Source organism: Cadophora gregata (genome assembly GCF_030347475.1).
Source record: "Cadophora gregata isolate MNR1 chromosome Unknown scaffold_18, whole genome shotgun sequence".
In the NCBI taxonomy this organism is placed as follows: domain Eukaryota; kingdom Fungi; phylum Ascomycota; class Leotiomycetes; order Helotiales; family Ploettnerulaceae; genus Cadophora; species Cadophora gregata.
In genome coordinates, this window is record NW_026695941.1 from 255,509 (window position 1) to 281,669 (window position 26,161).

General features: G+C 47.3%; 12 protein-coding genes across 13 annotated transcripts; 8 read left to right on the forward strand and 4 right to left on the reverse strand.

The window, feature by feature from the left end:
* Window positions 1-715: 715 nt before the first annotated feature.
* Window positions 716-1,843, forward strand: ONS95_006495 (uncharacterized protein; the record flags this gene model as incomplete). The annotated part of the gene is made up of 5 exons (XM_058499958.1): window positions 716-974; window positions 1,051-1,173; window positions 1,247-1,362; window positions 1,437-1,527; window positions 1,611-1,843. 5 exons carry the CDS (start codon window positions 716-718, stop codon window positions 1,841-1,843), a joined length of 822 nt encoding a protein of 273 aa, XP_058349792.1.
* Window positions 1,844-1,950: 107 nt separating this feature from the next.
* ONS95_006496 (uncharacterized protein) lies at window positions 1,951-2,896 on the reverse strand. Of its 2 annotated transcripts, XM_058499959.1 has the most exons (4): window positions 2,622-2,896; window positions 2,462-2,551; window positions 2,264-2,376; window positions 1,951-2,209 (listed from the first exon to the last, which is right to left on the reverse strand). In XM_058499959.1, exons 1-4 carry the CDS (start codon window positions 2,863-2,865, stop codon window positions 1,967-1,969), a joined length of 690 nt encoding a protein of 229 aa, XP_058349793.1. In that variant the 5' UTR covers window positions 2,866-2,896; the 3' UTR covers window positions 1,951-1,966. The 2 variants fall into 2 exon arrangements, with proteins under 2 accessions (XP_058349793.1, XP_058349794.1); XM_058499960.1 differs by having other exon boundaries at window positions 1,951-2,376; window positions 2,462-2,554.
* Window positions 2,897-3,515: 619 nt separating this feature from the next.
* ONS95_006497 (uncharacterized protein) lies at window positions 3,516-5,946 on the forward strand. Its single transcript, XM_058499961.1, has 3 exons — window positions 3,516-3,835; window positions 3,909-5,002; window positions 5,056-5,946. The coding sequence occupies exons 1-3, from the start codon at window positions 3,814-3,816 to the stop codon at window positions 5,941-5,943; spliced, it is 2,004 nt and encodes a 667-aa protein (XP_058349795.1). The 5' UTR covers window positions 3,516-3,813; the 3' UTR covers window positions 5,944-5,946.
* A 1,028-nt stretch (window positions 5,947-6,974) lies between these two features.
* On the forward strand, window positions 6,975-7,754 carry ONS95_006498 (uncharacterized protein; the record flags this gene model as incomplete). The annotated part of the gene is made up of 2 exons (XM_058499962.1): window positions 6,975-7,156; window positions 7,208-7,754. 2 exons carry the CDS (start codon window positions 6,975-6,977, stop codon window positions 7,752-7,754), a joined length of 729 nt encoding a protein of 242 aa, XP_058349796.1.
* An 885-nt stretch (window positions 7,755-8,639) lies between these two features.
* On the forward strand, window positions 8,640-10,675 carry ONS95_006499 (uncharacterized protein; the record flags this gene model as incomplete). The annotated part of the gene is made up of 4 exons (XM_058499963.1): window positions 8,640-9,094; window positions 9,145-9,247; window positions 9,296-9,842; window positions 9,937-10,675. The coding sequence occupies exons 1-4, from the start codon at window positions 9,008-9,010 to the stop codon at window positions 10,673-10,675; spliced, it is 1,476 nt and encodes a 491-aa protein (XP_058349797.1). The 5' UTR covers window positions 8,640-9,007.
* An 862-nt stretch (window positions 10,676-11,537) lies between these two features.
* Window positions 11,538-13,605, reverse strand: ONS95_006501 (uncharacterized protein). Its single transcript, XM_058499965.1, has 2 exons — window positions 12,818-13,605; window positions 11,538-12,771 (listed from the first exon to the last, which is right to left on the reverse strand). Exons 1-2 carry the CDS (start codon window positions 13,522-13,524, stop codon window positions 12,318-12,320), a joined length of 1,161 nt encoding a protein of 386 aa, XP_058349798.1. The 5' UTR covers window positions 13,525-13,605; the 3' UTR covers window positions 11,538-12,317.
* Window positions 11,679-12,307, forward strand: ISC1_2 (phospholipase C type enzyme; the record flags this gene model as incomplete). Its single annotated transcript, XM_058499964.1, has 2 exons — window positions 11,679-11,770; window positions 11,824-12,307. The coding sequence occupies 2 exons, from the start codon at window positions 11,679-11,681 to the stop codon at window positions 12,305-12,307; spliced, it is 576 nt and encodes a 191-aa protein (XP_058349799.1).
* Window positions 13,606-14,136: 531 nt separating the features above from the next.
* On the forward strand, window positions 14,137-17,283 carry ONS95_006502 (uncharacterized protein). Its single transcript, XM_058499966.1, has 7 exons — window positions 14,137-15,336; window positions 15,522-15,563; window positions 15,667-15,763; window positions 15,846-15,936; window positions 16,011-16,094; window positions 16,193-16,725; window positions 16,787-17,283. The coding sequence occupies exons 1-7, from the start codon at window positions 15,241-15,243 to the stop codon at window positions 17,035-17,037; spliced, it is 1,194 nt and encodes a 397-aa protein (XP_058349800.1). The 5' UTR covers window positions 14,137-15,240; the 3' UTR covers window positions 17,038-17,283.
* A 750-nt stretch (window positions 17,284-18,033) lies between these two features.
* On the reverse strand, window positions 18,034-18,369 carry ONS95_006503 (uncharacterized protein; the record flags this gene model as incomplete). Its single annotated transcript, XM_058499967.1, has 1 exon — window positions 18,034-18,369. The coding sequence occupies one exon, from the start codon at window positions 18,367-18,369 to the stop codon at window positions 18,034-18,036; it is 336 nt and encodes a 111-aa protein (XP_058349801.1).
* Window positions 18,370-19,459: 1,090 nt separating this feature from the next.
* Window positions 19,460-20,283, reverse strand: ONS95_006504 (uncharacterized protein; the record flags this gene model as incomplete). The annotated part of the gene is made up of 3 exons (XM_058499968.1): window positions 19,460-19,719; window positions 19,884-20,097; window positions 20,164-20,283. The coding sequence occupies 3 exons, from the start codon at window positions 20,281-20,283 to the stop codon at window positions 19,460-19,462; spliced, it is 594 nt and encodes a 197-aa protein (XP_058349802.1).
* Window positions 20,284-22,175: 1,892 nt separating this feature from the next.
* Window positions 22,176-22,825, forward strand: ONS95_006505 (uncharacterized protein). Its single transcript, XM_058499969.1, has 2 exons — window positions 22,176-22,490; window positions 22,551-22,825. The coding sequence occupies exons 1-2, from the start codon at window positions 22,389-22,391 to the stop codon at window positions 22,671-22,673; spliced, it is 225 nt and encodes a 74-aa protein (XP_058349803.1). The 5' UTR covers window positions 22,176-22,388; the 3' UTR covers window positions 22,674-22,825.
* Window positions 22,826-23,489: 664 nt separating this feature from the next.
* Window positions 23,490-24,980, forward strand: ONS95_006506 (uncharacterized protein). Its single transcript, XM_058499970.1, has one exon. It carries the CDS (start codon window positions 23,897-23,899, stop codon window positions 24,914-24,916), a length of 1,020 nt encoding a protein of 339 aa, XP_058349804.1. The 5' UTR covers window positions 23,490-23,896; the 3' UTR covers window positions 24,917-24,980.
* Window positions 24,981-26,161: the final 1,181 nt, after the last annotated feature.

Here is a 26,161-nt window from a genome sequence, read left to right on the forward strand (position 1 = left end):
TTTGCCTCTCGCCCGCTGAAACCACGAGCTAATCGGACTTCAGACTACGACATCCACAGAGGAAACTAGGCATAATGGATAAAGCTGCTTACTTTATCAGAAATGAGTTGCGTGTCCTGAGGTGCACATCATCACCATATAAATTATAATTCAAGGGTAGACAAGGATTAAATCTTGCCTTCGCCGCTCTCCAGATAAGCCTGCATCCTTCACCAGTGGTCCATTTCCTATTAAGCATGAACAATCGAGCAAAGCTCTACAGTTGATGATTACTCGGCTCTGTATCTTAAGTGTGTGTCTCTGGCGCTTTTTCCCTTTAAGCAAGTGCGCCAACAGCACTGTCAGTTAAGCGAGACTTAGTAAACAGAGGCGGGCGGTGGGGGTAGCAATCGAAGTAAAGGACAACCAAGGCGGCAACAGGAAAATCTTGACTTTTCAAGATGATGATGAGTAGAAAATAATCATAATCACTTTGATTGGCCGGAGCACTAGCGCCGGGCCTTCATCTTTGTCTGTGGCAGCATGCTCCGCCTTAGTCCATGCACTCCTGCCGCCAGTCAACGTTCGGCGGTCCGCCCAGCCTACGATTTGTGTAACGATTTGTGTAACACAACTGATCACTACGAGTGAAAACTGAGTCTTGAGATACATCAAGAGACTTTGAGGTCCGTTCCTATGTTCAACAAACTGTCGTCGAATTGGGTATCTCCAAATCATGGACGTGAATCTTCCGCACCAGAAGGACGATGGCCTAGCTGATGAGAGTAATAATGACCCTCAGATGGGACTAGTATCCTTGATGGTGAAGAAAAGGAAGAAATATGCCTTCAACCTCCTGGTTGTGATTGGGGTACAGCTACTGATTATACTGGTCCTTGGGGTCGGCTTGGTAGTGCTTGCGTGGAGAACCCGACCCACGCCGACGCCAAACTTGTCATGTCCGCCTCTTGCTAAATTAGATGTAGGAATTATCTGTGAGTAATCGACTCATTGACTCCTACAAACTATATCCTGCTTGAACTAGTTTCTCTGCTGATGGAATGAGATTAGCCCCTGCTCGTGACGGCGTACGATATCACGAGAAAACACTGTACGAGCATCGTCCCAGAACTGGACCTTATCTTGGCAGGCCAAACACAGAGATCAATACTGCATGGGCGGACTTGACAAGACGTATGTACAATTTATATTTTGTAGAGATTATGGGTATCTGGGCGTTCCGCTGATACATCTATCTGATGAGCAGCCTCATATGTCCAAGTCACGAGAGATGAGCTTGAGGAAGCAAATTTGACATCGATGGTCTTGCCAAAAGGTACACCTTTCACCACAATAAATGTGTATCATCACTTGCACTGTCTTGTAAGTCCATCCACGACTGTATTGAACCGTACATACCTGATTTGGCATTAATGTGGATATTCATCCATCTTTAGAGAGCGATTAAGCGGTATATATACGCTCCATATTATCATCCCGATGTTTCTGTTGAAGATATTCGAACGGATGACTACAGTGACCACATCGGTACGTGTGTCACTACTCTGTTAGAATACATCTTGGAATATGATGCTGTCGTGAAAATTGTGCTTGATTAACAATAAATACAGATCACTGTGTCGATCTTCTAAGAGAGACTATCATGTGCCAGCCCGATTTTTCGCTCGCTACATTTGAGTGGGCCGGTGCTGAACCCAGGTTGGTGGTTCAGAATGGGAAGACGACGCATCAGTGTGTTGACTGGCCATACTTTGAGGAATGGGCCAAGGGACGAGCATTAGACGTCCAGATGGTTCTGGATTATTGGGCTACAGCCTCAGGAGCTGAGTTCACAGATGTGTGAGATGGGGGTGGCATGGAGTTGAAATATGGCATAAATTGATAGTGCAAGCATGGCGATCAGCAACCAAGTGCCTTGACAATTAATCAACTTTTGCAATAATGACGGTCGTTACTTTATTTTTATCTAGACATGCTGGATATATATCCATTCGATACCTTTTTCCCAGTCCGCACATTGATGTAGGCTAGTAGCATCGCCGTCAAAGTGCGGTTCTGCTGACCTTGGTTCCAGTGTCAAATCGCCTCTGCATAGAACACTTTGTTTGACGTAATTAAAACAATGGACGAAATGACTGTCCGCATCACGCAGATGTTTCGGCAACACGGCCCCTCCAACAACAGAATAATAGCTTTCACGAAACATCACCTGTCAGGTTTTCAGCTTTCTGTGTGGATGAAGAGCTGAGATAGGGATACCAACCAAACAATGTAATTCATGAAACATCGAAACTGTGTAGTTGCTGTCGTTTATCATCTCCCCTGGCTCAAATCCATAACGCTTGGAGCCTTGGGCTAGTGTAAAAAAGTTCGATTCTGGTAACGGTCAGTATCTCTGGGATTCTCTCCAACGTGTGTAGAAGATATATGGTGAACACGGTCAATTTGTTGGATGACTTACTGGGACCTAAATCCTTCCAGGCGAGGTCATCCTCTTTGGAATGAGGCCCATCCAGATGTTGCAATTCTGTGAATACCACTTCTTTTGTAGCTGCTGAAGAATATTAATCCATGACATCTTCTTTGTGGTATTGTAACGTATCTAAAAGTAGAAAGCTTACCTGGTGAAGATTGCTCTATCGGCAAATTCTGAGCGCGTGTAAGCAAGAAGATGCTCCATGATATGTTGAGTATTCCGAGAACCACAAGGGGACACCACCAGATCCGAGGAGAAGCACAAATCGATTTGCGTGTCTCGACCTCTTCATCTTTGAAATTCTCAACTTGCTCTTTCGGTATGGAAACGTATTTTGCAAATTCTGACCAGCTGCGTCTTATCGCACAAAGAGTTCTAGATGCTGGCATAAAAGAAACAACTATCCTGCCCAAGATTGGAAATAGATCAAGTTGCTGATTGCAAAAGATACGCCATTCTCAACATTTTGTTTAGCACAACCCAACTCGGCCCAAATTGGGCAAATGGACTACTGGCCACACGTGCACTGTAACCTTACATGTCACAATGGCTGTGGCAGATGCACATGCGGGTATCTTTAAGGGCGGCCCGCCATAAGCAAGTCAGCAGCCGCACCTACTTTCTAGCTCCGAGGACTTTATTGGTTCACACGAAGAATATCATCTGGAAAGTTACTATTCAATTGGATAGCTCGGTATGACATGTAGGTATGTCTGTAATGAACTTGCATGAACGCATATCACCTTGGAGTTGCATATGCAAGGCTGCTCAGACGTGGGGGAATTCCTCATGCTGTTACGAACTATTGGCTTAGAATAGCTGCACTCTTGAAGGTCTGTCGCCAATCGGAATTCTGTCCTACTCAAGTAGGGTAATCAGTCCAGGGTGCCTGTGGAGAATACTAGCAGAAGGCCAATTAACTCCCTGTTCTCATTCAACAAAAGCCGCGAAGTGACACGTCCGGCCTCTGTGTTACAGGGAATGCTATAAGATGTCAAAATCTAAGCAATGATTCGGGCGCCGATCATCACCATTATGCGTTTCATTCTGTACGGAGGTGGCGTGCATAATGCAGGCGAGAATCGGTATCCTACACTATCGCAATGAGCTCAAGCAGGCAATTGACCACCAAATAAGGGGTAGAATGGAGGGGTGATCTCAGTCTTATCGCAGATCAGGGCTCTTCCAGATGGGACTGATGTAATCAGCATCCGTAAGACAGTTTTGGAAATCTCTCATTCTGAGGGCCCGGTTTGTTTACTTTGGCGTTTTTCTTTCAATGTGGGATTTGGTGGCATGGTAGGATTCAGTATTTCAATATATGAGCCAGCGAAGCAATGGCGACTATTGGTGGAAGCTGTAAGCCCATATCAAGCATGATCCTCTCACTCTGATGTTTCAAATCTCAGAAGCTGACCTATGCCCTTTGTAGCTACAAGAAGTCTTCATGGTTGTTGGACGTGCCGTGTCCGGAAGAAGAAGTGTCCAGAAAATAGACCATCATGTTCAACATGTGTCTCACTCAAAATCAAATGCTTCGGTTATGGCGAAAGGCCATTGTGGATGGATTCAGGGCCTCTTCAAAAAGAGCAAGCATTGACTTTGAAACGACGTATCAGTCAAAGCAAACGTCGGAGGAGAACTCGAAGGGTCCCAGATACCGCTTCGCCACCACCAGACCAAAGTAAAGATTTGAGTACGGTGCATGGGGAAGCATCACACAATGCGGAATCAGTATCAAGCGATTCCTCAGATCAGAACCAGGTTGTTGAAGGGAACTGGGATCTCGACGTTCTCAATGATTCGCAACTTCAAATCTGGAGCCATGACTTGGATTTGGGACTGCTGAATGAAGATTTCATAAATGGGATATCCCAGGACAACATTCCTGCTGGAGGCTCTTTTCAAGCTTATACTGGAGACGCAAATATCGACTGGCTGGGGTACGACCTGCATGGTGGACTTTCGTCAAAAGTGGCCAAAGTAGGTGCAGGGGCAATGGCGTCCCCGGAATGCGATGAAAGCATTCCTCGGATAGGTGACACGCAACCAATCTTGAATTTATTTCCGGTCAATATGCCGCCAGCTGATGATCATTCCAGTCTTGCTCAGTTGCCTTCCACCACTTCAAGTACTGGTAAAATGGGTCATATCTCCGATAACTTGCTGGCAAAGGTTCCGTTTGAAGAAGAAATTGAAGATATCTTGACTATAAACTACTTGGACGAAGTTTTCTTCATGCAATATCCTTTCTATAACACACCACGTAAACAGACTCGCGGCTGGCTGTTTTCGGCAATGACACGAGTAGAATCGATACGTTTTGCGACTCTGGCTCTCAGCGAATACACCATACAGTCTAAAACTACTTCCAGAACTTCAACGCAGCCAAAGACACCCCCTTACTATGATCTCGCAATAAAGGCAACCCAATTGGATACCAAGACCTGTGATGATACTGGTGTTTCCTGCTTAACGCTTAAGCTGGAGAGAATGTTTTGCGGTCTGCAGATGCTGTTCTATCAGGTATTTCACATTCTCCAGATTCCGAAGGTTATTGCAACTGAGCATTTGGTTAGATTTTCGGCAAGAGAACTTCAACCTGGCGATATGACCTTCAAACAGCTGCCAGGTTCGTTCCAGGCGTGGTACGAGATATGGTGCAGCAGACCAAAGTTACCTATGGGGAACAAGAACCCAAAGAAGACTCCAAGTCCGGGCGAGTTGGAGCAGTGGCTTGCGGTGTCGACATAGGAAGCAAGCTGATCCTTGGTTCCGTTGTATGGCTTGACATCTTGTGGTCCGCGTCCACCAGATCTCCACTATCAACAGATTTGGATCACCGAAGAATCCTTGATACATTCGAAATCGAGCTTGGTGGTCTATTTGGATGCACAAGCCGCGTTGCACTCTTACTTCACGATATCGTACACCTGGACAATTGGAAAAAGATGACTGAGGTGGCTCGCAAATTAAGTATGACCGAGTTGGTCAAACGTGGTGCTGAAATCGAAACTCTCCTTCAACAAGAATTAGCGCACCTTCAAGGGTCTGGTGCAACATCGAGCCAGAATTTCACAGCAAGTCAACTCGAGATCTCCAGCATATTCGCGCGCTCAGCACTTACATATCTTCACATTGTAATTTCTGGAGCTCACCCGGAGATGCCAGAAATAGAAGAAAGCGTGTCATTAACTTTATCCGCCTTCCGCTCTATGACGGATCCCAAATTGCTACAGAGCCTGGCGTTGCCTTTTTGTATCACAGGATGTTTGGCGGTCGAAAATCAACAACCAATTTTTCGAGAACTAATGATGAAAGCTGAAATCACTACTCCAAGAGGAAGGGGCTGCTTAGAAGCAATAGGTATCATAGAGCAATGTTGGGAAATGAGGAGAACGTGTTACCATAGCTGTGACTGGGCTTTCATAATGGAGAGGCGAGGGAACAGTTTCATTCTCTTCTGAAGCACACTACTTCCAATGTCTAAACCTAGTATATCCTTACTTCATTACTTTTCGGAGAAGACCGGCCGTTTCATCCGAAAAGTAATGAGCTTATCCCACTCTTTCCGAAGACTAGAGTCAAAAGTGAGATGGGGCATTTCTAGGAAGTTCTCCACAGCTCTCCTATGTACAGGACCGATTGTAACTGCTTGACTACCAGCGACAGCAGAGTCATGTCTTCCACCAGCTGACATTGTTAGCCATCAGACAAAACTGCATAACAAGAGCTATAAAACAAAGGAACAGCGGCTGGCATCTTTGAAGCATGAATCACGAAAATATACTCAGCATATACACATGTAAAATCAACGTATCAACTATGTGACATCAACGATATTCATGAAAACGGAGTCACTGGTCAGTACCTCCAAAGCCTTTCACAATCGAAAGTTTGAAGAAAGAATTGCACTGCAGCTTGACATCACTGACAGTGTGGTATTCTGAGACATTCTGATCTGCGCTGAATATCCTAGAATGAAAGAGCCATGTCTTGCTCCCTTCTCTTCGCAACGTGTCGATGCATATGTCAAGTCCTGTCAAAAGTAGGACAATAGGCCGCGCAATCGTGAGGAAGGGGCAAATCGAAAAAGAGCCTGCAACTTTCTGGCGGCCCGCACCTCTGCGGCTATTATTGGGCATGAGCAAGGGCGCTTCACAGCTGATAAACATGAGGCGGTCCGCCCAGAAGCAGCCCTCACGAAAGACGTGGCAGCACTATGTCACCGTAAAACTTTCAAAAATTTCTTATTTCCTATTTCCATGTTTCCATACCACCTTTCGAAGTTTTCTTCTGATAATTTACAGCGTCAAAGAGGCTTTTAGCAAAATCGTACATAGCCACGATGGTAAGTTAACGAGCCGGAGCACCAGTAACCGACCGCTAATTCGGCTTTATTTTGCAGTACTCACAAGTAGCCACTGGGCTTGCCAGTCTTGCAGGAGCGTGGTGGCTGTCTTCTTTTCATTCATCTGAAACAAATCTGGCGAGCAGCATGGAAAATACGACTACCAGCATGCCAGTGGTATTTGAGGATTCGCCGTCCTCCATCAGTCCCTCGTCTTTTGAATGCACAAATCACCAATATACCACTGAAATTTTGTCCTTGGAGCCTCCCATGATATATCTAAACAATTTCATCACCTTGGAAGAATCACGGTATCTGATCAAGTTAGGGTAAATACAGTCCCAAAAGCAAGACTACACAAAAATATTGACGTGCAACAGAACCGACCACTACAACGGGTTTCGCGTCACTGGCGAAAAAGACGTGAAAGATGGGATCGCCCCTCCATCTGCTGATCTACCGAAGACAGACCCAGTGGTTTCCTGCGTTGGCCAACGGGCATTGAAGTTTCTTGGATTTATGGGCCTCGAGGACTACGAGCCTCCCTGGTTGGTAAAATATGGGACATCCCAGATGTTGAGGATACACCATGATCCATCACCGATAGAAGAACCTATGGTCGACGAGAATGGCCGCAGGTTCCATAGATGGGCAACTCTATTCATCTATCTGGAAAATGACTGTCTAGGAGGGGAAACGTTATTTCCAAATCTGCCTGCAGTTCCACCAGGAGCCAACAAAACCAAATTTGCGACTACGAGGAGCGGCTATGGAATGGCAATGCGACCACTGGAAGGGAGTGGTGCTTTCTGGGTCAACTTCCACCCGAATGGAACCAGGAATGGGTATGTAGCGCATGGTGGTCTCCCGATTGTTGATGGATACAAATATGCTCTGAATATATTTGCCAAGAAATGGGCCGACTGAACTGTTGCGCAAGGATAATGCTCTTCTTCTTTCATCGTAGCACGTGGGAAGGCATATTTCTCATACAGTATCGCAAAGCACGAATCTACAATCCAGTTACCAGTCCATACACTCACATGCTGCCTATGCTGAATGCAAGAATTCAGTGGTAGAATGGAGAGCCAAGAAGTGGGTAGGTAATTGGCATATTTTGTATCATGGAAGGATGTTTTCAGTGTAATCACAGACTGGGGGTACACTTAATAACTCTAAATCATATTTGCTTAGCAAAATGTTTCTCTATCTCGGCTTCTTCATCTTCATATCCCCCTTAACGGTAGACTCACAATGGACAGATTATTTGCTCGTCTGGTCAAAGAATTAGCATACCCAAAAAAGACTTCTCTCTACTCCAAGTTTCACGAACAGTCCCCCCAACACGGAGCACTTGAGTCCACTTCAGTGCTCCAGATGTCGACCAGGGCAGGATTATTGGAATACTCTCCCCAGGCTGCCGCATCGGCTTCTTGGTGGGGTGTACCCAAACGACATTTGGAAGTTGAGAAGAAATACAACAACAATTTCGATGCTACTGCAATATCAAAGGAAAGCAGACGACAAGCAGTCAATTCTTATTAAATAGGAACATCTCGAGGTCTCTTTTGACCAAACATTTCGAAATGGCAACATCCCCAACGAAAATAACGACATTCGCCAAGAGTGGGCTCTTCTCGTACCCCAATCTACAATCGGCTGTGGATATATCTGAACTCGCAATTCAGACTGGATTACTTTACGACGTTCGACCAGAAGTGAGTGAAATTGGAGAGGCGCAATAACAGCCTGACATCTATTAAATCCATCGATTTGGGGTTGGACCCACACTAATACGAGGAAGATTGAAGGCTTTTAAACAGTCACTTACGCGTTATGGTCTGACATTTCTTGAAGAACCACCCCAATCGACCTGCATTCTCGCCCTGTTAGTACGTAAAACTATGTATGCCATTGCGGAGTGATATGACGACTTGTTTTTCCCTCCTTCTCTTGGTACACAATCAAGATGATACAAGTACAGAGGCAATACATCAACTTAGTTTTTACCAGTCAACACCTCTTTCTGAATCAGAACTCTTGAAACAATGGGGCATCCAGAGACTACAACAAAGGTGGTGGTTGCTGCTCAGAAGGAAAGACCTGTCAGGACTCTGTAGGAGAAATATGCAGATGTTACGCTGCGGCTTATTGAAGAGCATGGGGATAGTTTCGAGCCCATGAGCGAGGATGCTGCGAAGAAAGTCCAGAAGAAGCTTTACTTCCATGTCATGTTTCTGGTGTGCTGTATCAGCTTGATCCTATTTGTGAGTATGAGCACTGGAAAAGATTGAAGATGTGGAACTGACGTCGACAGATTGACAAAGCTACGCTCGGTGTATCATCGATCCTGGGCTTATTTGAAGAGACCGGGATCAGTCTCCAGGAGTACATTAACTTGAACATGTTCTTCTATGTCGGTAAGAACGGTTAGATCATTGTGTGGTGCTCCATGCTAATCCAGATAGGCTACGTTCTCGCTTTATGGCCAGGACATTATCTTCTCCAACGACTGCCATTCGGAAAGACAGTCAGCACAATCATCTTCACCTGGGCCGTCGTGATATTCCTCCACTGCGTAGCAACAAGCTACGGCCCTCTTATCGTCGTCCGCATGGCTCTTGGTGCCGTCGAAGCGGTCATCATTCCCGCAATCGAGATGACTATCGGTATGTTCTTCAACCGCGAAGAGCAGGCATTCCTGCAGCCCGTCTTGTGGATCAGCACCAGCGTGGCTCCTGTAGCGACAGGATTCATATCCTATGGTCTGCTATTCAGTTCAAGCCCTGTCCGGCCATGGAAGCTGTTTATGGTCACCACCGGATCACTCACGTTTGCGTTGTCCGTTTGGTCGTGGTTCTGCTATCCTAATAATCCTGCTGAGGCTTCGTTCTTAACTTTGGAGGAAAAGGTCCATGTCATTAAGCGAGTCCAGAAATCGAGTCAGAGTTCGATCGAGCAGAAGCAGTTCAAGAAAGCGCAGTTCATCGAGACCTTGAAAGATCCTGTGTCCTGGTACGTATCTTCACGGAGGATTTCTTCCCTCTTCTCACTCCTGATCCTTGGTGTTGCAATGATTCGGAAAAAATCAATCTAACATCCCAACCAGGGTCTTCACACTCCAGGCATTCACCCTCATGTACGCCAACAACCTCACCTACGGCCAACAAAACCTCCTCACCCGCTCCCTCGGAATCTCCGTCCTAGGCTCCACCCTCGTCAAAGCCGCCTCAGGAGGCTTCGGCGTCCTCGTCTACATCACAGCCACAATCCTCGTCAAAGCCTTCCCCGGCAACGCCGCCTACCACGGCCTCCTCTGGTGTCTCCCCGGTATCGCCGGCGGAATAGGCATGGTGACCATCGAGTGGGACCGCAAGCTCGCTCTGCTGGCATGTTTGATTCTAGCAGGTGGTACGTATGGCGTCACGTATATTGTTGCGCTGGGGTGGACGTCGTCGTCTGCGGCGGGGTATACGAAGAAACTTACTAGGAATGTGATTTTTATGGTTGGGTATTGTGCGGGGAATTTGGTGTCGCCGCAGATTTGGGTGCCGTCTGCGAAACCGAGGTATTATGGGGCGTGGATCTCCATGGTCGCTGTTAGTTGGATGGGGATGCCGGTTGTTTTGTTTGTTATAAGGTGGATTTTGATAAGGAGGAATAAGGAGAGGAGGTCTTGGGCGGCGGAGAAATCTGCGAGTGAGGGGGAGGATGGTGATGTTGAGGGGGAAAGTGGGTTTGTGACTGTGGATGTTGAGGAGGAGGGGGTGGTTGTTAGGAGGAAGGTCAGGGTTGAGATGTTGGATTTGACGGATTTGGAGAATAAGGAGTTTATTTACCCTTTGTAGGGAGTGAAGATGGCTGGTGATACATGTAAATAGAGAAGCGAAATTAAGCTAACAAGAGTTTTACACGCTGGGCTAAGGATATGAGTACCATACTGTCACTCTGAGTCCCGTCTTGCAGAAGTATATGACATGATATTTGCTGTACCTGCAGCAGAAGCACTTCAATACACTTCACTAGAACTTACATTGGCACTCCCCGAAGATCAACTTTGACACCAACAGGATACATCTCCAATTGAGACTTTTTATCTTCAAATACATCAACTTCATACATTAAAACCTGCCATTCGAACGAAATGGACATCAAAGTCATGCCCAGAGTTCGGACGCGAGTTTAGCGAGCCGATGATAAATAGAGGGGTAAATGGAGGGGCAAGCCTCGGCTGTACCTAACTCCACCTCCATCTCGAAATCCGGATCATCTCGAAACTCGGAACCATTTCAAAATCCAATATTGAATGAAGGAATGCAGTTCAAGTGAGATACCATATAAGGGTGTATATGTACATACTCATATATCAGTAATCATAAACACCAGACAAGAGGACGCCCCTCACCCTCCGAAAGGTACATTATCGTAACGAACCAGGGACTGAAATAATGCTTACCAACCCTCGCCACCTCACCTACTATTCAATAGCCTAAAATGTACCTTCAACCCGATCAATAATATCATCCGAAAAAGATCAGAAGTTATGAGAAAAGGACTGACCAATTATTTGTCAAGAGTCCCTTGGTCCGGAACCTGGTGTAGGTAGGAATGCCGGAGAGGGTGACGGAATGGAATGGCGACATTGTGGGGTAGGGGGGAATAAATACCTAGAGTAGTAGCTCTTCACCCCGCTTTATCTTGGTGCGAAGAGAAAGAGCCAAGTACCTACGACATCACGCAGGATACCAATTTGTTTCTTACAACTACAACCTTCAATTTTCATCTCGAACTTTTCACTTTTGCAAATAGATGTGATTTCGTTGGTTTAATACAGAAAGACAGACAGACATAATGGCAAAGGCTTTTAGAGAATTGATTGGTGTTGGCCCGTCTACGGCTTCCACGAAGGATAGTGTGCTCGTCATTATCGACGCGCAGAATGAGTAAGTCAACTTACCCCGCCATCTCAACTCAACCCATCTCACAATACTCACAGATACGAAACCGGCCACCTCAAAACCGAAAACGTCGCCTCAACACGCAAAGCCATCTCCGCACTCCTCGATAAGTACCGTGCCGCCAACGCACCCCTCGTACACATCGTCCACCACACCCCCGCCGGCGCCCCAGTCTTCACACCCGACACGGATCTCGCCCAAGAATTCGCTGAGCTTGAGCCCAAGGGCGGCGAGAAGGTTATCAGCAAGCAGCAGCCTGGGTCATTCACTGGCACGGATCTTGAGGAGTACTTAAAGAGTACCGGGAAGAACAAGTTGGTGTTGACGGGGTATATGGCGCATGTTTGTGTGAGTACTACGGCGAGACAGGCTGCTGAGAGGGGGTATGATGTTCTTGTTGCGGAGGATGCGGTGGGGGATAGGAATATCCCTGGGGTGCAGGCGGAGGAGCTGGTGAGGGTTGCGTTGGCAGAGTTGGCGGATGCTTTTGGGACTGTGGTGAAGTCTTCTAGCATCAACTAGAACGGTGTGTTCAGACTGTTGCTGTGCTTGATGGTGTGGACTGGGTTTCTGCTGTATTGACTTCAGCGGTGGGGGTCTCTTCTTGTGTAGCCCCTGCTGGAGTGGTTTCCGTCTGAGTGGTCTTTTTCTGTGTAGTCTCTGCTGGAATGGTCTCCGTTTGTGCTGCATTTGTTGATTTAGACTCAATGGGCTTTTCTGTAATGGTATCCGCTTGAATGGTCTCTCCTTGCGTGGCTTCCACTTGAGTATTCTCTATTTGTACAGTCTCTGTTATTATTGGCTCCGCTTCGGTCTTTGCTTCGGTAGTATCTTGTTGACCAGGTACTACTTCGGCATTCTGTATTGTGGCAGCAGGTCGCAAATATATCTTTGTATCCGAGAAGTCATGGCGCAGCTGAGGGAATTCAACCACCTCATACCCTTCAACCATCTTTTCCAGTTCCTTGGCAGTGGTATCCTCTGACCTACAAACCGTTAGCAGCTTCCAGGGTCTAGATAAAGGGTACATACGCATCGAATCTAACAAAGTTTCCAACATTCGTCCCGATCAATACAGCAGGTCTCGGCCTCTGCGCAACAGCCTTGTAGACTGGTGCGTAGCAATGAATAGCATAGACCAAACTTCCTTCTACAACCTCTGCGAAAGCTTCAGGATCCTCCAATATCTTGTAGCCAAGAGTCGTGAGTAACTCTTTGTCCAACCTCGTAAATTGCGGATCCTGGAATATTATTTGCCTCTCGGTACCGTTTTCAAGTCCATCAACAATTGTTTGCAGAGCAGCCAATTGTGTTGCACTGGACCTTCTCCCTTCCCTCCTTGCGCTTTGTAAACTCCCCAAACCAAGAACCACCACATTCACAATCCGCCTTCCTTTCTCTACATCTTTCATCTTCTCCTTCAGTGCCTGGCAGGTTGGTCGCTCTTCCCACGATCTCTTCCAGTGCTCAAACTCCTCCTTCATCTCTACAAGCGTACGGTTGACGTAACTCACGCCTTTGAGCTCGAAATCGCCTCCTTGCAGGGGCTGCTTTTTGGCTTTAGCATCTTGTTGGTTTGTTCTCGGTTTGTCGACAATATGTATCCAGCCATCTTCTCCCTCGATTTTCTTTCTCTTGGTGTGAACAATCGTCGGTTTAACGGGAGCAACTACCTTCCTTGCTGATTTCTTCTTCCGCGTTCGAGTGCGAGCGGGTTTGGGGTTGCCAGTGTCCGCCATTGTATCTGCTTTACCTCTGCCTAGAGATAACGAATGATTTAGCAATCAAGTGGCCCGATAATCGATCCCTGAGTTTTGACTGTGGAATTGCAGATGCGTTTGTGCGCAGTGTGGAGGGGGAGGGGTAACAATTTCTGCAGCCCCTCCCTGTTGTCAATAAAAAAAAGTGGCAGAATCTTGCATTTCCTCACCGCCTGCGCAAGCTCATGCTCATGATCCAGCAATGATCCAGGCAGCCAAATCTGGTCTCGAGCCCTGAAGGCAGACGCTAATCACCGCAGTATCGCGCAATTCTGGTACCGCTCAGTACGAACCCCAGGAGATTTGTCGTTGCTGCAGCAGAATATGCTCTGCTCTGCTCTGTTCTGCGTCCTCTTGCATACCCTACTTGGTTGCACTTTTATCATGAATATCTTTCAGCGAGCGATCTAATCATATATTCAGCCTACCTTATACTCTAGGTACCTTCTTACACACTAGGTACTCTACTGTATTAATTCTTTATCTCTTAATAACCCTCAGATCTATATGAAAATTCTGGTAGGTAGGTCGTCCTGGATCTGATTTGTGGTTCCTGAGCTTCCTTCCATGGCTGACACAGCGGGACGGACCAGCTCCCCTCATTGGCCGATCCAGTACTTATACCCCGCCCTTCCCTCCTCGTCTCAGGACACTGATAAAGCTTCCCCTCCACACCTGCACCACTCAATCTCTTATCAAAGACCCAGATAATAATATTACCTCACCGCTTCCATTCGAGGTTTCCAAACATCAGGTCCATGGGCTCCATGACTTGCAGCATTACCTCTTCATTACTCAACGCCCTCACACCCAAGTCATGGGGAATTACATATGATTCTGCAAATACGATTGATAATCCGCTCGCACTTCTTACTCTCGCGATGCATAACTTATTGGTGAAACAACCTGGAGATTTCGGAGTCATGAGAAGGCCGTGGATCCCGAGCTTTACTCGAGGCGAGGAGATGTTTACAGTAGGTATCTTGGTGAGATTATGAACTTGGGTAGGGATTTGTTACAATACCTACCTACTAGAGATTGCCTAGCTTCTCGGATTGGTCAATCGATGAGAGCCAACTTGGACCCCGCCATTAGCTGGATTAGCATCACCTAACCAAGCCAACACAATCGGATCAATCCAGGAACGCATTTCCCATTCGTACAGGACCTCCCCGTATACCTATCATGAATATTACCTAACAGTAATATCAACGCTCTCTTCACTATGACCGACATCTCCAAAGCTCTCATGTAATGCACCTCTCGTCCTGCCTCGCAGATGTAAGATGTCATCGGCCGAGCCAGATAGCTCCCCACTACTTACTACTTGCTCGTACTTCACTCACTGCAGAAGCTGGGATCAGATCAAGCTTGCCTCGCTTCGATTGGATTGGGATTGAGTTCGGTATCGGGTTTGATCTGATCTGACCAACAGCTAGGATGCCCGAGGGTGCGTAGATTTGGGTATCTATCTTACATTCGTGCTCTGCCTATGATACGCGCAGGAAGGAGATGCACCAGTCGGCAGTGCCAGCACAGACACAGGACAAGACAAGGGGAAAGTTAAGTTGGAAGCAAGTGGCGCCTTCTTAAAAGGTAGTATGCCTCTTGTCTCTCTTTTTGATTTCCTCTTACTCGTCTTGTTACCTTTTCTCCCTTAATCAATCTCTCGGAAGTAAGAAGTAAGAAGCAAGTATGAGAACAACAATCCTCGGCGTCGCCGTCCTCGCAACCAGTGCACTGGCACATGGTGATCATGAACATCAGGTTCCTATCGCTGGGCCGCATAAGGTATGCTCTGCTTCTCTCTCTCTCTCTATTGAGCGTATCAAGCACCCATCCATCTATCCTTCAAGGAGCGAGCACAAAGAGAGAGAATGTAAGGGTCGATTGAGAAAAATAGAAAAGAAGGACCAAGCAATACAGAACAAGACAAGCAATAGAACTCAAAGCCCATCAGACTAACAGATAAACAGGCACTCTGGTATAATACACTCCCGGGAGATGGAGGAACCCAGGTATGCCAATTATCTCACCTTGCCCTCACCCGAACCAATTCGACCCTCTACTGGCGGATGGGTGTACATGTTGTGAACTGTTGCTGATAGAAGGTGTGTGAAGGCCGACTCGGTATTCTCTGGTATCTCGACATTCGGTCGTCTGCCATACTACCCATGTCTCGCATCCGACGATGTGAAGTACGATATTGCGTTCATCGGTATGTTGGATCCCTGCTTAACTTTACATCCCTCGTGCAACACGTCCAAATGTTCTCGACTGACCACTCTCTGTGTCAACAGGCGCTCCCTTCGACACCGGAACTTCCTACCGACCCGGCGCCCGATTTGGGCCTTCAGGCATCAGACAAGGTTCCCGCCGTCTCAATTTATAGTCAGTACCGCTCCCAACAGCACAAGCTGATACATTCTTGGTGAGAACACAGGCTCACGTAAACTCGGGTTCAGCGGTGGATATAATGTGCCTTTGGCTACGAATCCTTTCAATAGCTGGGCGACGGTGCTGGATTGTGGAGATATTCCTGTAACTTCGTGAGTTGGCCTCTCGACATATTCCTCTTCTGTCTGGAGGGAATAATAGCGTGCTTGGGAAATCTCTGAACGGAAAGTACTGACTAGTGTTTTTCCAGATACGACAACACATGGGCACTCACCCAAATCGAAGAAGGCCACAACTCCATCCTCACCCGCGCACCAGCAACAGACGCTCACAAAAAGGGGCCCGCAAAGAACGGCAAGACCCTCCCCCGCGTCATCACCCTCGGCGGCGACCACACCATCACTCTCCCCCTCCTCCGCTCCATCAACCGCGCCTACGGCCCCGTGTCAGTCATCCACTTCGACTCTCACCTCGACACCTGGAAGCCCAAGGTCTTCGGCGGCTCGCCCAGCAAGGTCGCCAGCATTAACCACGGCACGTACTTCTACCATGCTGCGCAGGAGGGCCTACTTGCCAATGATACGAATATCCATGCTGGGATCCGGACGACGCTGAGTGGGCCGAGTGATTATGAGAATGATGGCTATTGCGGGTTTGAGATTGTGGAGGCGAGGGAGATTGATACGATTGGGATGGAGGGTATCATTAAGAAGATCCATGAGAGGGTGGGTCATGATAAGCCTGTGTATCTGTCGATTGATATCGATACCTTGGATCCGGCTTGTAAGTTACACCTTCTACTCCTCGTCGTATTCTCCATTTCTGTTTGCTGATGAGGAAACAGTCGCTCCAGCTACTGGCACCCCCGAGACGGGCGGATGGTCGACACGCGAACTCCGCACTATCCTCCGTGGATTGGAGGGCATCAACATTATCGCTGCCGATATCGTCGAGGTTGCACCTGCGTATGATACCAATGCCGAGCACACTACTATGGCAGCTGCGGATGCGCTGTATGAGGTTATGAGCTTGATGGTGAAGAAGGGTCCTCTGAGTAAGATGATTGACAGTGAGGAGGACAAGGATGAGATGTAGATGGCGCCATGTAGAAGGGCAGTAGATTGAAGTGAAATTTGATGATGAGAGTAGTTGGGCAGGTTGGAGATGTGGAGAAGATAGAACATGAGAGTATGGGATGAATTTAAAGTATCTTTCCTACCCCTCAAGGTTGTGTTCAGGTGACAGCTTTGGAAGAACCAAGAAGTGGTAGGGGCGACCGGTTTAGTCAGCATCGCCAAAACGGGAATTTGTTGTGTAACAAAGAGAATGATAAACCTCAACAGTAAATTGAAATGCAACATTGTCTGGATTTCGATCTGAAAATGGACATCTGCTCGATACCATGCATTTACAGAAAAGTCGAACGTTCGCACATGGCTTGCTTCTTAGGTTTGTACTTGCAGACCTGACAAAGCCTTTGATAAACGGATGCGGAGAGCGGAAGAAACCCCGGATCCTGAAGCCTGACTGTGCGGTCATAAAAAACTCGTAATATTTCTTCCCGACCTTTCGAGGGTAGAGTGCAAACGAAAAGTTTGAAACAACGTACACAGAAAAGGAGATTTGAGACGTTAAACGCAAAAAGCAAACAGGAAAGGAGAAGAGCATATGCAGAAATGAAAAGCCTACAAGACGAAAACCAGTACAGATCTCCTGGAACTAATGCATGGATATAGTAGTCTGTATTGGAAGATTGCTGTAGTTGAACAAGATTCTGTCGATACATATGATACAACATGAGCAAGAGCTGCTGTCCTCTCGTAGACACTCTCTGTTTATATCATACACTTCTTCCTGGATCGAGAATCCACCGACATTCGCTCCTGACTTGCGGCAAGTCATGATAGATCCGAGGCCTTCTGACCGTAGCTGGCATGTGCCAAGCCATTGAAGAATAAGGTGCTTCGTAGTCCTCGTCTGTATTTCCGGAACCTCGAGTCCACTATCGGGCGTTTCCAGCATCAGCTCCTCTCCGACTTCCCATCACCAGACGCCAATTCTTCACATCTCATCCGATTATCCAGCAAGCCTTCACTCCTTCTTCCCACTCCCCTCCCCATCCTGCGCACCATACGTAAACTCCTCCGGCAAATCCATCCCCACCCTCCTTGCCGTCAATCGCACCCTCTCCTCATCCTCCATATTCACACCAGGATTATACCTCTCCAGTAACGTGGCATACATCCTTTGTGCCTTGACGTACTGCAGATACTGCTCCGCCTGCTCGATTGGGATCCTGGACTCGGGGGCGGCGATCGTGCTGCGAATGCGGGGTTTGAGTGGTGAGGGTTTGTCTGTGAGGGGCCGGGAGGGGAGTTCACGGAGGAAGGAGCGGTAGAGGGAGCGGAGTTTGAGGGGGGTTGACATTTTGGAGTGAGTGGTGAGGTGGGATTGTGGTATGAGAGGGAGGAGAGCTGGAGTTTGATGGGCTGGAAAATGTTATGGGAGCTGGAGCTTGGTCGGTAAAACCTCGGATAGTGGGTCGGAGCTAGGGACTTTTGAATAAATTTTGGTTTTCGAGCTTCTCGAGCTTCAACCTTTGAGCTTCCAACAACCACACATTTGGAATTCACAAGCAGTCTTCGGCATTCACGAAGCTGTGACAATGTTTCAGACCTCAATAGCTTCGTCTAGCCTGACGATATGTTCATAGAAGAACAATCGCAAGATAATAGGAAAGCGACACCGAGTTTTCAGCACCAGATCCAGCCAAAAGGTACGTCTTCATTCTCCACATCTACCTCCACGCGCTCTCTGTTTTTATGATGATATACAAGCTGGCACCAGTCCTATTGAACGATTTTGTACTCAGTTCTTGAGGAAAATGCTATGACTTCGGTCTCCTTCTGAAAAACTATCCTTACTGCCTCTATTCGAAACCGTTTACTCTCTTGTCAAATTGTATTGTGTTCCATGGCTGACAATTTTGAAGATAGGTAGTGCGATCATGTTATCGAAGGCATTGTATAGTCTATGCATATTGGCTTCGTCCTTGTAGCGATGCAAAATCGAATGAAATCTCTACGGTAGGTCTACAAGAGTGATAGTGGGACATTGGCATACACCTTGGAGATTGATGATGATTCCTCACAGGGTTTAGAAATCTTACCCAGTAGTTTTGTAACACTCTTTGTTCAACGAATTTGTATCATGGCACACCGAGCTCAATTTGACCTATTTCATTTACATGACCAAACTTTCTCCCCCATGTGGAAATGTACAAGTGCCTCTATTTGATTATATTCATCGACTCCAGGATATGTTTTACGCAAACAACAAATTCGTGTCAGACGCCGTGATCCCAATGCACCTGTCCAATCCCAGCCCACCCCAGAAGCGACCCAAAAACATGACGCTGCTCAGATGGACAGGTACTTCCATGGCGTTCCCTATCAACCATCTCTGCCCCTCTCTGCCTTCTTTCCCTCTCGTCTTACAAGCCTGAATTGCGCCCTTTTCACGGATCACAGAAGTAAAAGAACTGCTCGTCTGAGCTATGCAACGTCGGCTGCGCAACAACCACCGGCGCAGCAGTAGTAGCCGGAGCGGCTTCTTGGGAGGCAGAGGTTTGCTGAACAGGCGCTGGAGCTACAGCTGCTGGTGTTGAAGAAGCTTTTGGAGCAGCTACAACGGCTGATGTAGATGTTTTGGGTGTTGACTCTGCGGCGGCTGCGATTGTGGAGGGGTTGACTTGTGCGGCGACTTTGGTACAGTCCGCTGGAGAAGGAGGGTATTAGCTTGGATTTCTGTTTGTGACTTGCTCCCGCGAGAACATCCCTCATCATTGCCCTTAATTTCGAATATCCGTATTTCGCAATCGAAACCCGGGCCTAGTCCAATCGACCGAAGGGATAATGCGGACTGAACATGGTAAGACTTACACTCCTGGTCATCACAATCTCCAACCGCTATATTATCCGGATTATCCTTCCCATTCGCAACTTTCGCGCATGCATTCTTCTGGTTATTACACGTCCGTACCGCGGCATCCTCGTATGTCGTGAAAGTATCTCCTCCTACAGCGAAAGGTCGTTTTGGGTCTGATGTGTTGGTTATGGCTTCTGCTTCTACGCCGCCGAGTGCGCCTTTGAATGTCTGGGAATGAATTGTGAGCCCTGAAATACAGTTGAAAGGAATTACAACTTATTTCATCTAACTGACCTGAAGGTTTTGTTCTGCCCGTGGCGCTCGCAAGAAGCCGGGGAAATCAATCTGCATATCTGCGCCTGCCATTACGACTACCACCACCAAACCAAACGATGACATTGTGGTAAACCTCATACTTTTTAAACTTCAAGACGAAACGATAGATCTTCCAAGCTTAGAAGATGGATGTACCCAGAATAAGAATGGAGATAAAGATAATGATAGAGATAAGAAAAGGATAAATCCAAATGTCACTTGCTTTCGCAGGTGAGGGGGAAGAAAGTAAGAACAGAGCAGAACACACAACACCAACGAGCGAACGAAACAAGCCGCAATGCACTGCAATCAAATTGTCCCGTCTCGCCCGTAAAGAGGGCCAAATGCAGTAATCGCCAATCCCGCTGCCATGGATGAAGCGGGAACTGGCGTCTAGGATGTAGCAGAGGACGTTTCAGAGAGCCTTGGATTTGGTGAGGAGGGCGCGTTTCAGGACGGCCGGACAGGGATTGTTGCGATGCTCTGGAGGCGGGCCCGGCTCAAATTCGGCGAAGTCAAGCGAGGAATGACAACATCGCAAAGGCCCAGCTTGTACGATACTTTGCGCTTCTCAACAGGAAACATTCTTTTAAATCTTATATCTATATATGATAAGCAGCAAGTCATTCTTTTAATAATCCTCTTTCTGTAGATACTCAGTCCGTGACTTGTAGTATAAAGCTGAAGCTAGTCGACCTTTTAGCTGCAAAGCCCCGCCGGACATAAATTGAATCCACCACGTCTGAGCGCAGGAGATCGGATGCTGGAAACTGGAATTCGAGGAACTGGGGTTTGGGATGATCTTGGCGTTTGGATTTGCGGGAGGCGTTGGTTGTGGCGTTGGATCGTGGAGGGGTGGTGCCCAGGGCTGAATAGGGGCTCGGTAAGTTCACAATCACAACAGAAGGATAATAATATTTAACTGCGTACAGGTAAGTTGAAGATAGGGGTTTCTGTGATTTTACTGTTAGCAGAATTCCCAATATCAAACCTTTCAGAGATATAACGAAAGTGAGAATAGGCTCAATGCGTTATGCGACCCTGCATCATGATCAGATGCCGAGTTGTCAACAAGTCTTGTGCAGTTACAGGTCGCCAAAACAGGACACAGTAACAGATCTTGATACAAACGCTGAACATCTTAGATAATGAACGAAATACACAGGTCCTAGGTTAGTATCATCTCTAGTCCAAGACCCAAGAGTATTGTCTCCAAGAGCCGGACTGTTCCGCTTATCCTACCCTTACTTCAGATTATATTGATACTCGCTTCACCATTATCCATAAACAGTTTCTCGACTAGACTCAAAAAGAACGTCCCTAGAGCAAAAAGCCTCTTTCTCCGGATTTGATGAATCAAAGGCAACAGCTCACTTGTAATATACTTAAGGGAACCACTCTGGTCAGCCAAACCACGCATTGCTTCCAGTTCAGCACTAATACAGGTCTTCGTTAACCCCAGCGCATTCCTATTTAAAGCCCGCTGCAAGTTCGGAGCTACATTCCTCACCTGGCCCAAGCCCTTCAAATCGTTATTCCGCAAGAATACAGTGCCCCGGATATTGAATCTCGCGATTTCGAGAACATCATGGGTTTGAATGAGATTGAATCCGATGAGACGGGCTCGTCGTTCCACACTTGGCGGTTCTTCATTGATAGTATTTAGTCCTGGTGTGTGAGGCACATGTGGATATGCGTCCCAGCCTAGAGAGCAAAGGTCGCGGAGCATGATGAGCGAGGACGAGCTGATGTAAAAGGTAAAGATGGTGTCGAACGCGGCATTGAAGCGGAGGATTTAGCCGGGCTGTATGCTTTCTAAAGGACTCTTGAGTAAGACGGTGATTCAGATACAAAGAAAAGAAGTAGCAGGCTGCGCGGGCTAGGGCTTGTCGGTCCAAATACGCTCTCTGGTGGCCAGCGGTAGGGATCTTCTGGACCTCGAACTACGGCGGATATGAATCTGATTGGGTGAGCCTTTGTTATGTATCAGTCAAGTGTTGTGTACCTACTCGCCAAAATCAGAAGGTGGTTTCTTTGAGAACGACATTATTATTTGCAAGACACCTTACCTACCTACCTACCCTAACTACCTCGAATATCCTACCTACCTTGGAGAGGGGGTCACATGAGTGCACGTGACAGGGTCTGACACAGATTCAATAACAACATCGAGGCAGTCTATCAAAGGTCATCCAGCCATCACTATGCCTAAGCAGGAATCGACACCAGGAAACCGTCAAGATTCCAAAGATTTGCAAGCTCATCGTGAAGCATTGGAAATACTCCATGAAATATGCGCGCTTTTGGTGCGTATTCATTCTGGACGCACGAAGCTAGGAGAAGGACATTACTGACCGTAGCTGCAGGATGTTCCCCTTGATCACAGGACATTGGCAATTTGCACGACGTTGATTGAAAATGGGGTCAATCCCGAAGCTTTGGCTGTATGTATCGGGCTCCAATGTTTTATTGAGAAACACAGTAGCTGACGCGTGATTGACGCGCGTAGACTGCAGTCAAGCTTTTGATAGCTGAACAGCAAGAGAATAAGACAGAGCTTGAAGGATGCGGCTTGAAGTGATTGCGAACTGGTCGTGCGTGTACTTTCGCTCTCGCCAAGACGTTTGCTCTGAGGACATGTACGAGATCCTCCTTTTGTGTCGAGCAGCCTCACATGCTGAGTTTAAGAGGTTGAACGAGCCGGGACTGCTCTGAGGTAGCTTGTTGGCGGACACAGGACTGGGAAGCTACAGCCTTTACAGGGAAACCCGACAATGCCAGATTTGTTTGATACATTTCCTTTTACTCGCAGCTTGGCTATGGCTCGTGGCTATCTTCTTTTAAGGAGATAGTTGTGTATCAAGCGAAACGTACGAAGTAAATAGAGGTTGTCATCCCTCCAAATTCTGGTGTATCTTATTCATTAATAAGAAGGACAACGAGGTTTATTAAGAACGCTATAGACCCTGAAAGGTCTTGTCTCTATTTAGGATAACAACAAGTTGAGCCTAGCAGAATAAGTGATTAATATATACGATCCTCCTCTAAGAGTTCTCTCCAACATTGGGCTTACTCCCATGTTTTTCGGAGGTCTTGGGTATCTTGCGATTTTTCACCTAGGCAAAGACACTTTCCGAGTGAACAAATTTTTTTTCGAGAGCACGAGGAAATCAAATTCGGCCATCTCCAAGAAGAACTTTGAAAGAAAAGTCTCTCGACTTGTGCTCGTGGAAACCACATGACCTGCCCGGCCGAACCCCACTATTTCCTTCGCCCGAGAGAAATCCTTGGCGCGGCAGCCACCGCAGATAACGAGACCCTCAAAGATCAACAACCAATGATGGTTCGCGGAATGAGCCGCCTGCAGGTAAGATACGATTATCATGTAGGTGGGGTAGTTGAGGCAAATGGACATTCCGGACTCTTTTGGAGGACGTGCCAAGGTGAGGCAAGTTTGTGTAGAAAGATATCTGGACGACGGTGCCGAAGTGATGAGAGAAGGTAGGAGGTGAGAGAAATATATATAGACTGACGACGTTCCTGGAGAAGCACGTTGTGGGAATTCTCAACTTCATCAACTCGACTTCATTTACTAAACTGAGGGATACTTACGGAGCTCACTCACTTCTTTCCCACCTACAAGAGTATACATTTTACCTCTACTTTTACACTTCATCTCTTCTCACCAGTAACAACATCACCACCTCTCAAAATGGCAACAACCAAATATGCCGACCGCTCCATCCCCAAAATCTCTCTCCACGACTTCTCCTCCCGTATCGACGAGATCACCACTCAGCTAATCCACGCCGCCGAAACAGACGGCTTCTTCGGCCTCATCAACCACGGGATCTCCCTCCCAGAAATCGAACACATGTTCTCCACCTCCGAATCCTTCTTCTCCCTCCCAGACTCCACCAAAGCCACCGTCCCATTCACACACCTCAACTCCGGGTGGGAGAAGAATGCCCAGATCCGGCCTTCAACAGGTCAACCTGACCGCAAGGAAAGCTACCAGATGCAGTTCGGGTCCAATATGGATGGGTGCTGGTTACCTGAGAGTACGATCCCGGGGTTCAAAGACACGAGTCTGGAGTTCATGCGGAAGGCACAGGCTGTTAGTGAGAAGCTGATGGTGTGTTTTGCGAGAGGATTGGGCTTTGAAGATGATTATTTCATTAAGGCACATGATATCTCGAGGAAGGAGAGCCAGACTGTGTTGAGACTTCTGCATTATTTTGAGGTGGATAAGACTGTGCCTGTGCCAGAGGGGTATTACCGTGCAGGAGCACATGTCGATTGGGATTTCATCACGCTGCTGTTCCAGCGAGCAGGTCAGTCAGGTTTGGAGATCTGTCCGGGGAGAGAAGTCTCGACTGGTTTTGGAATTGGAGATACATGGGCGAAGGTCGAGCCTGCGCCGGGAGAGATAGTGTGCAATATCGGGGATTTGCTCATGAGTTGGAGTGATGATCGGTTTAAGAGTACGTTCCATCGTGTGAAGACGCCGATGGATGTTGAGAAAGATTATTTTGGTCCGAGGTATAGTATGGCATTCTTCAATCAGCCCTGTACAGATGCCCTTATCCAGGGACCGGGGAAGAAGTACCCTGCTGTTACTGGGAAGGAGTTCACTCAGACGGCAATGAATAGAAATTTCGCGGCATTGAAGGAGAAGAAAGCGCAGTTGGAGGAGGTGAAAAGTGGTGCTGAGGCTGGGGTTACTGCTTGAACGGTCTTTGAGATCTGTACATAGGAAAAGCTTGATATTGCAGGAACAAAGAATTTGAAAGCAGTTCTACGTCTTAGTAACATGTCCGCCTTACCATAGTATCCAAGCAGTATTCAATTTCTGGACTGAAAACTTCATCTTACTGAAAGGGAAACAGAAACTGGTAATCAGAGATCAGTATCCAGAAACTTCCCAAGTGTCTCTCACGAAACCTCAAGCCAAGCAACTCATGCATCTCTCTTAAGCCACTCAGATCTTTCCTTCATCTGGCCACATCACCAACAGCCCATACCCTTGACCTCCACATGCCCCAAAAAAAGCATACAAACGTCACCCGACCAATCAATCCGCAATCGGGGTCCTCTCTTTTTACCCCGCCTGGTGAGACTCGCAGACTCGGCCTCGCCCGACGCACAAAACGCGCAAGAGGCGCAAAACCGCACAAAGGCCGCAGGTGGACCCACGCACAAAGTGCGCAAGTTCCGGACTGTGATTGGTTTATTATGTCGGAAGTGGGGCGATAGGATGGATGCGTGAACGTTTGCGAGGGGACATAAAAGGCTGGCTGTTTCCCACGTAAATTCTTCTCTATCATCTTCAAGCCTTCAGACAAGACTCAACATACAAATACCACAAAACCAAACCCAACCAAACCACACTTCGGAAATCTATCATCATGAAGGGAGAATGCGGATGCTCTGGCACTTCAAGCTGTATGTTTTTCTTTCCTTGGCTGGACCCCTCAGCACCCCTCAGTACCCCTCATCACAACCCCACTCTCAACAACAAGAATCTCCGGAGTCTTCAACACGACAGAAAAGTAGAAGAAAATATACCTAACATAGTTTGTAAATAGGCAACTGCGGCTCTGACTGCTCCTGCTCCAGCTGCGGAAAATAAATAAATAAACCACCTACCTACTTACCTATCGCCAACCAACCTACCACCAACCTCCCTCCCTCACTCGCACGCATCTTCAACTCTTCTTCTTCTTCTTCTTCTTCTTCTTCTTCTTCTTCTTCTTCTTCTACTACTACTACTACTTCTACATCTCCGCAGCGAATCTCTCGACTCGACAAGGAGCACGATACCTTGACCTTCACTAGGCATGGCTCTCTTAACTGGAACTTTGAGGGTCGGGAAGGGGTATTCTTTTTTTTTTCGGGGATAGATGGATTGACGGAGGCTTGTGATACCAGGGATGATGATGAATTTGCGGGTTTAGGGAGGAATGGATGGATGGGA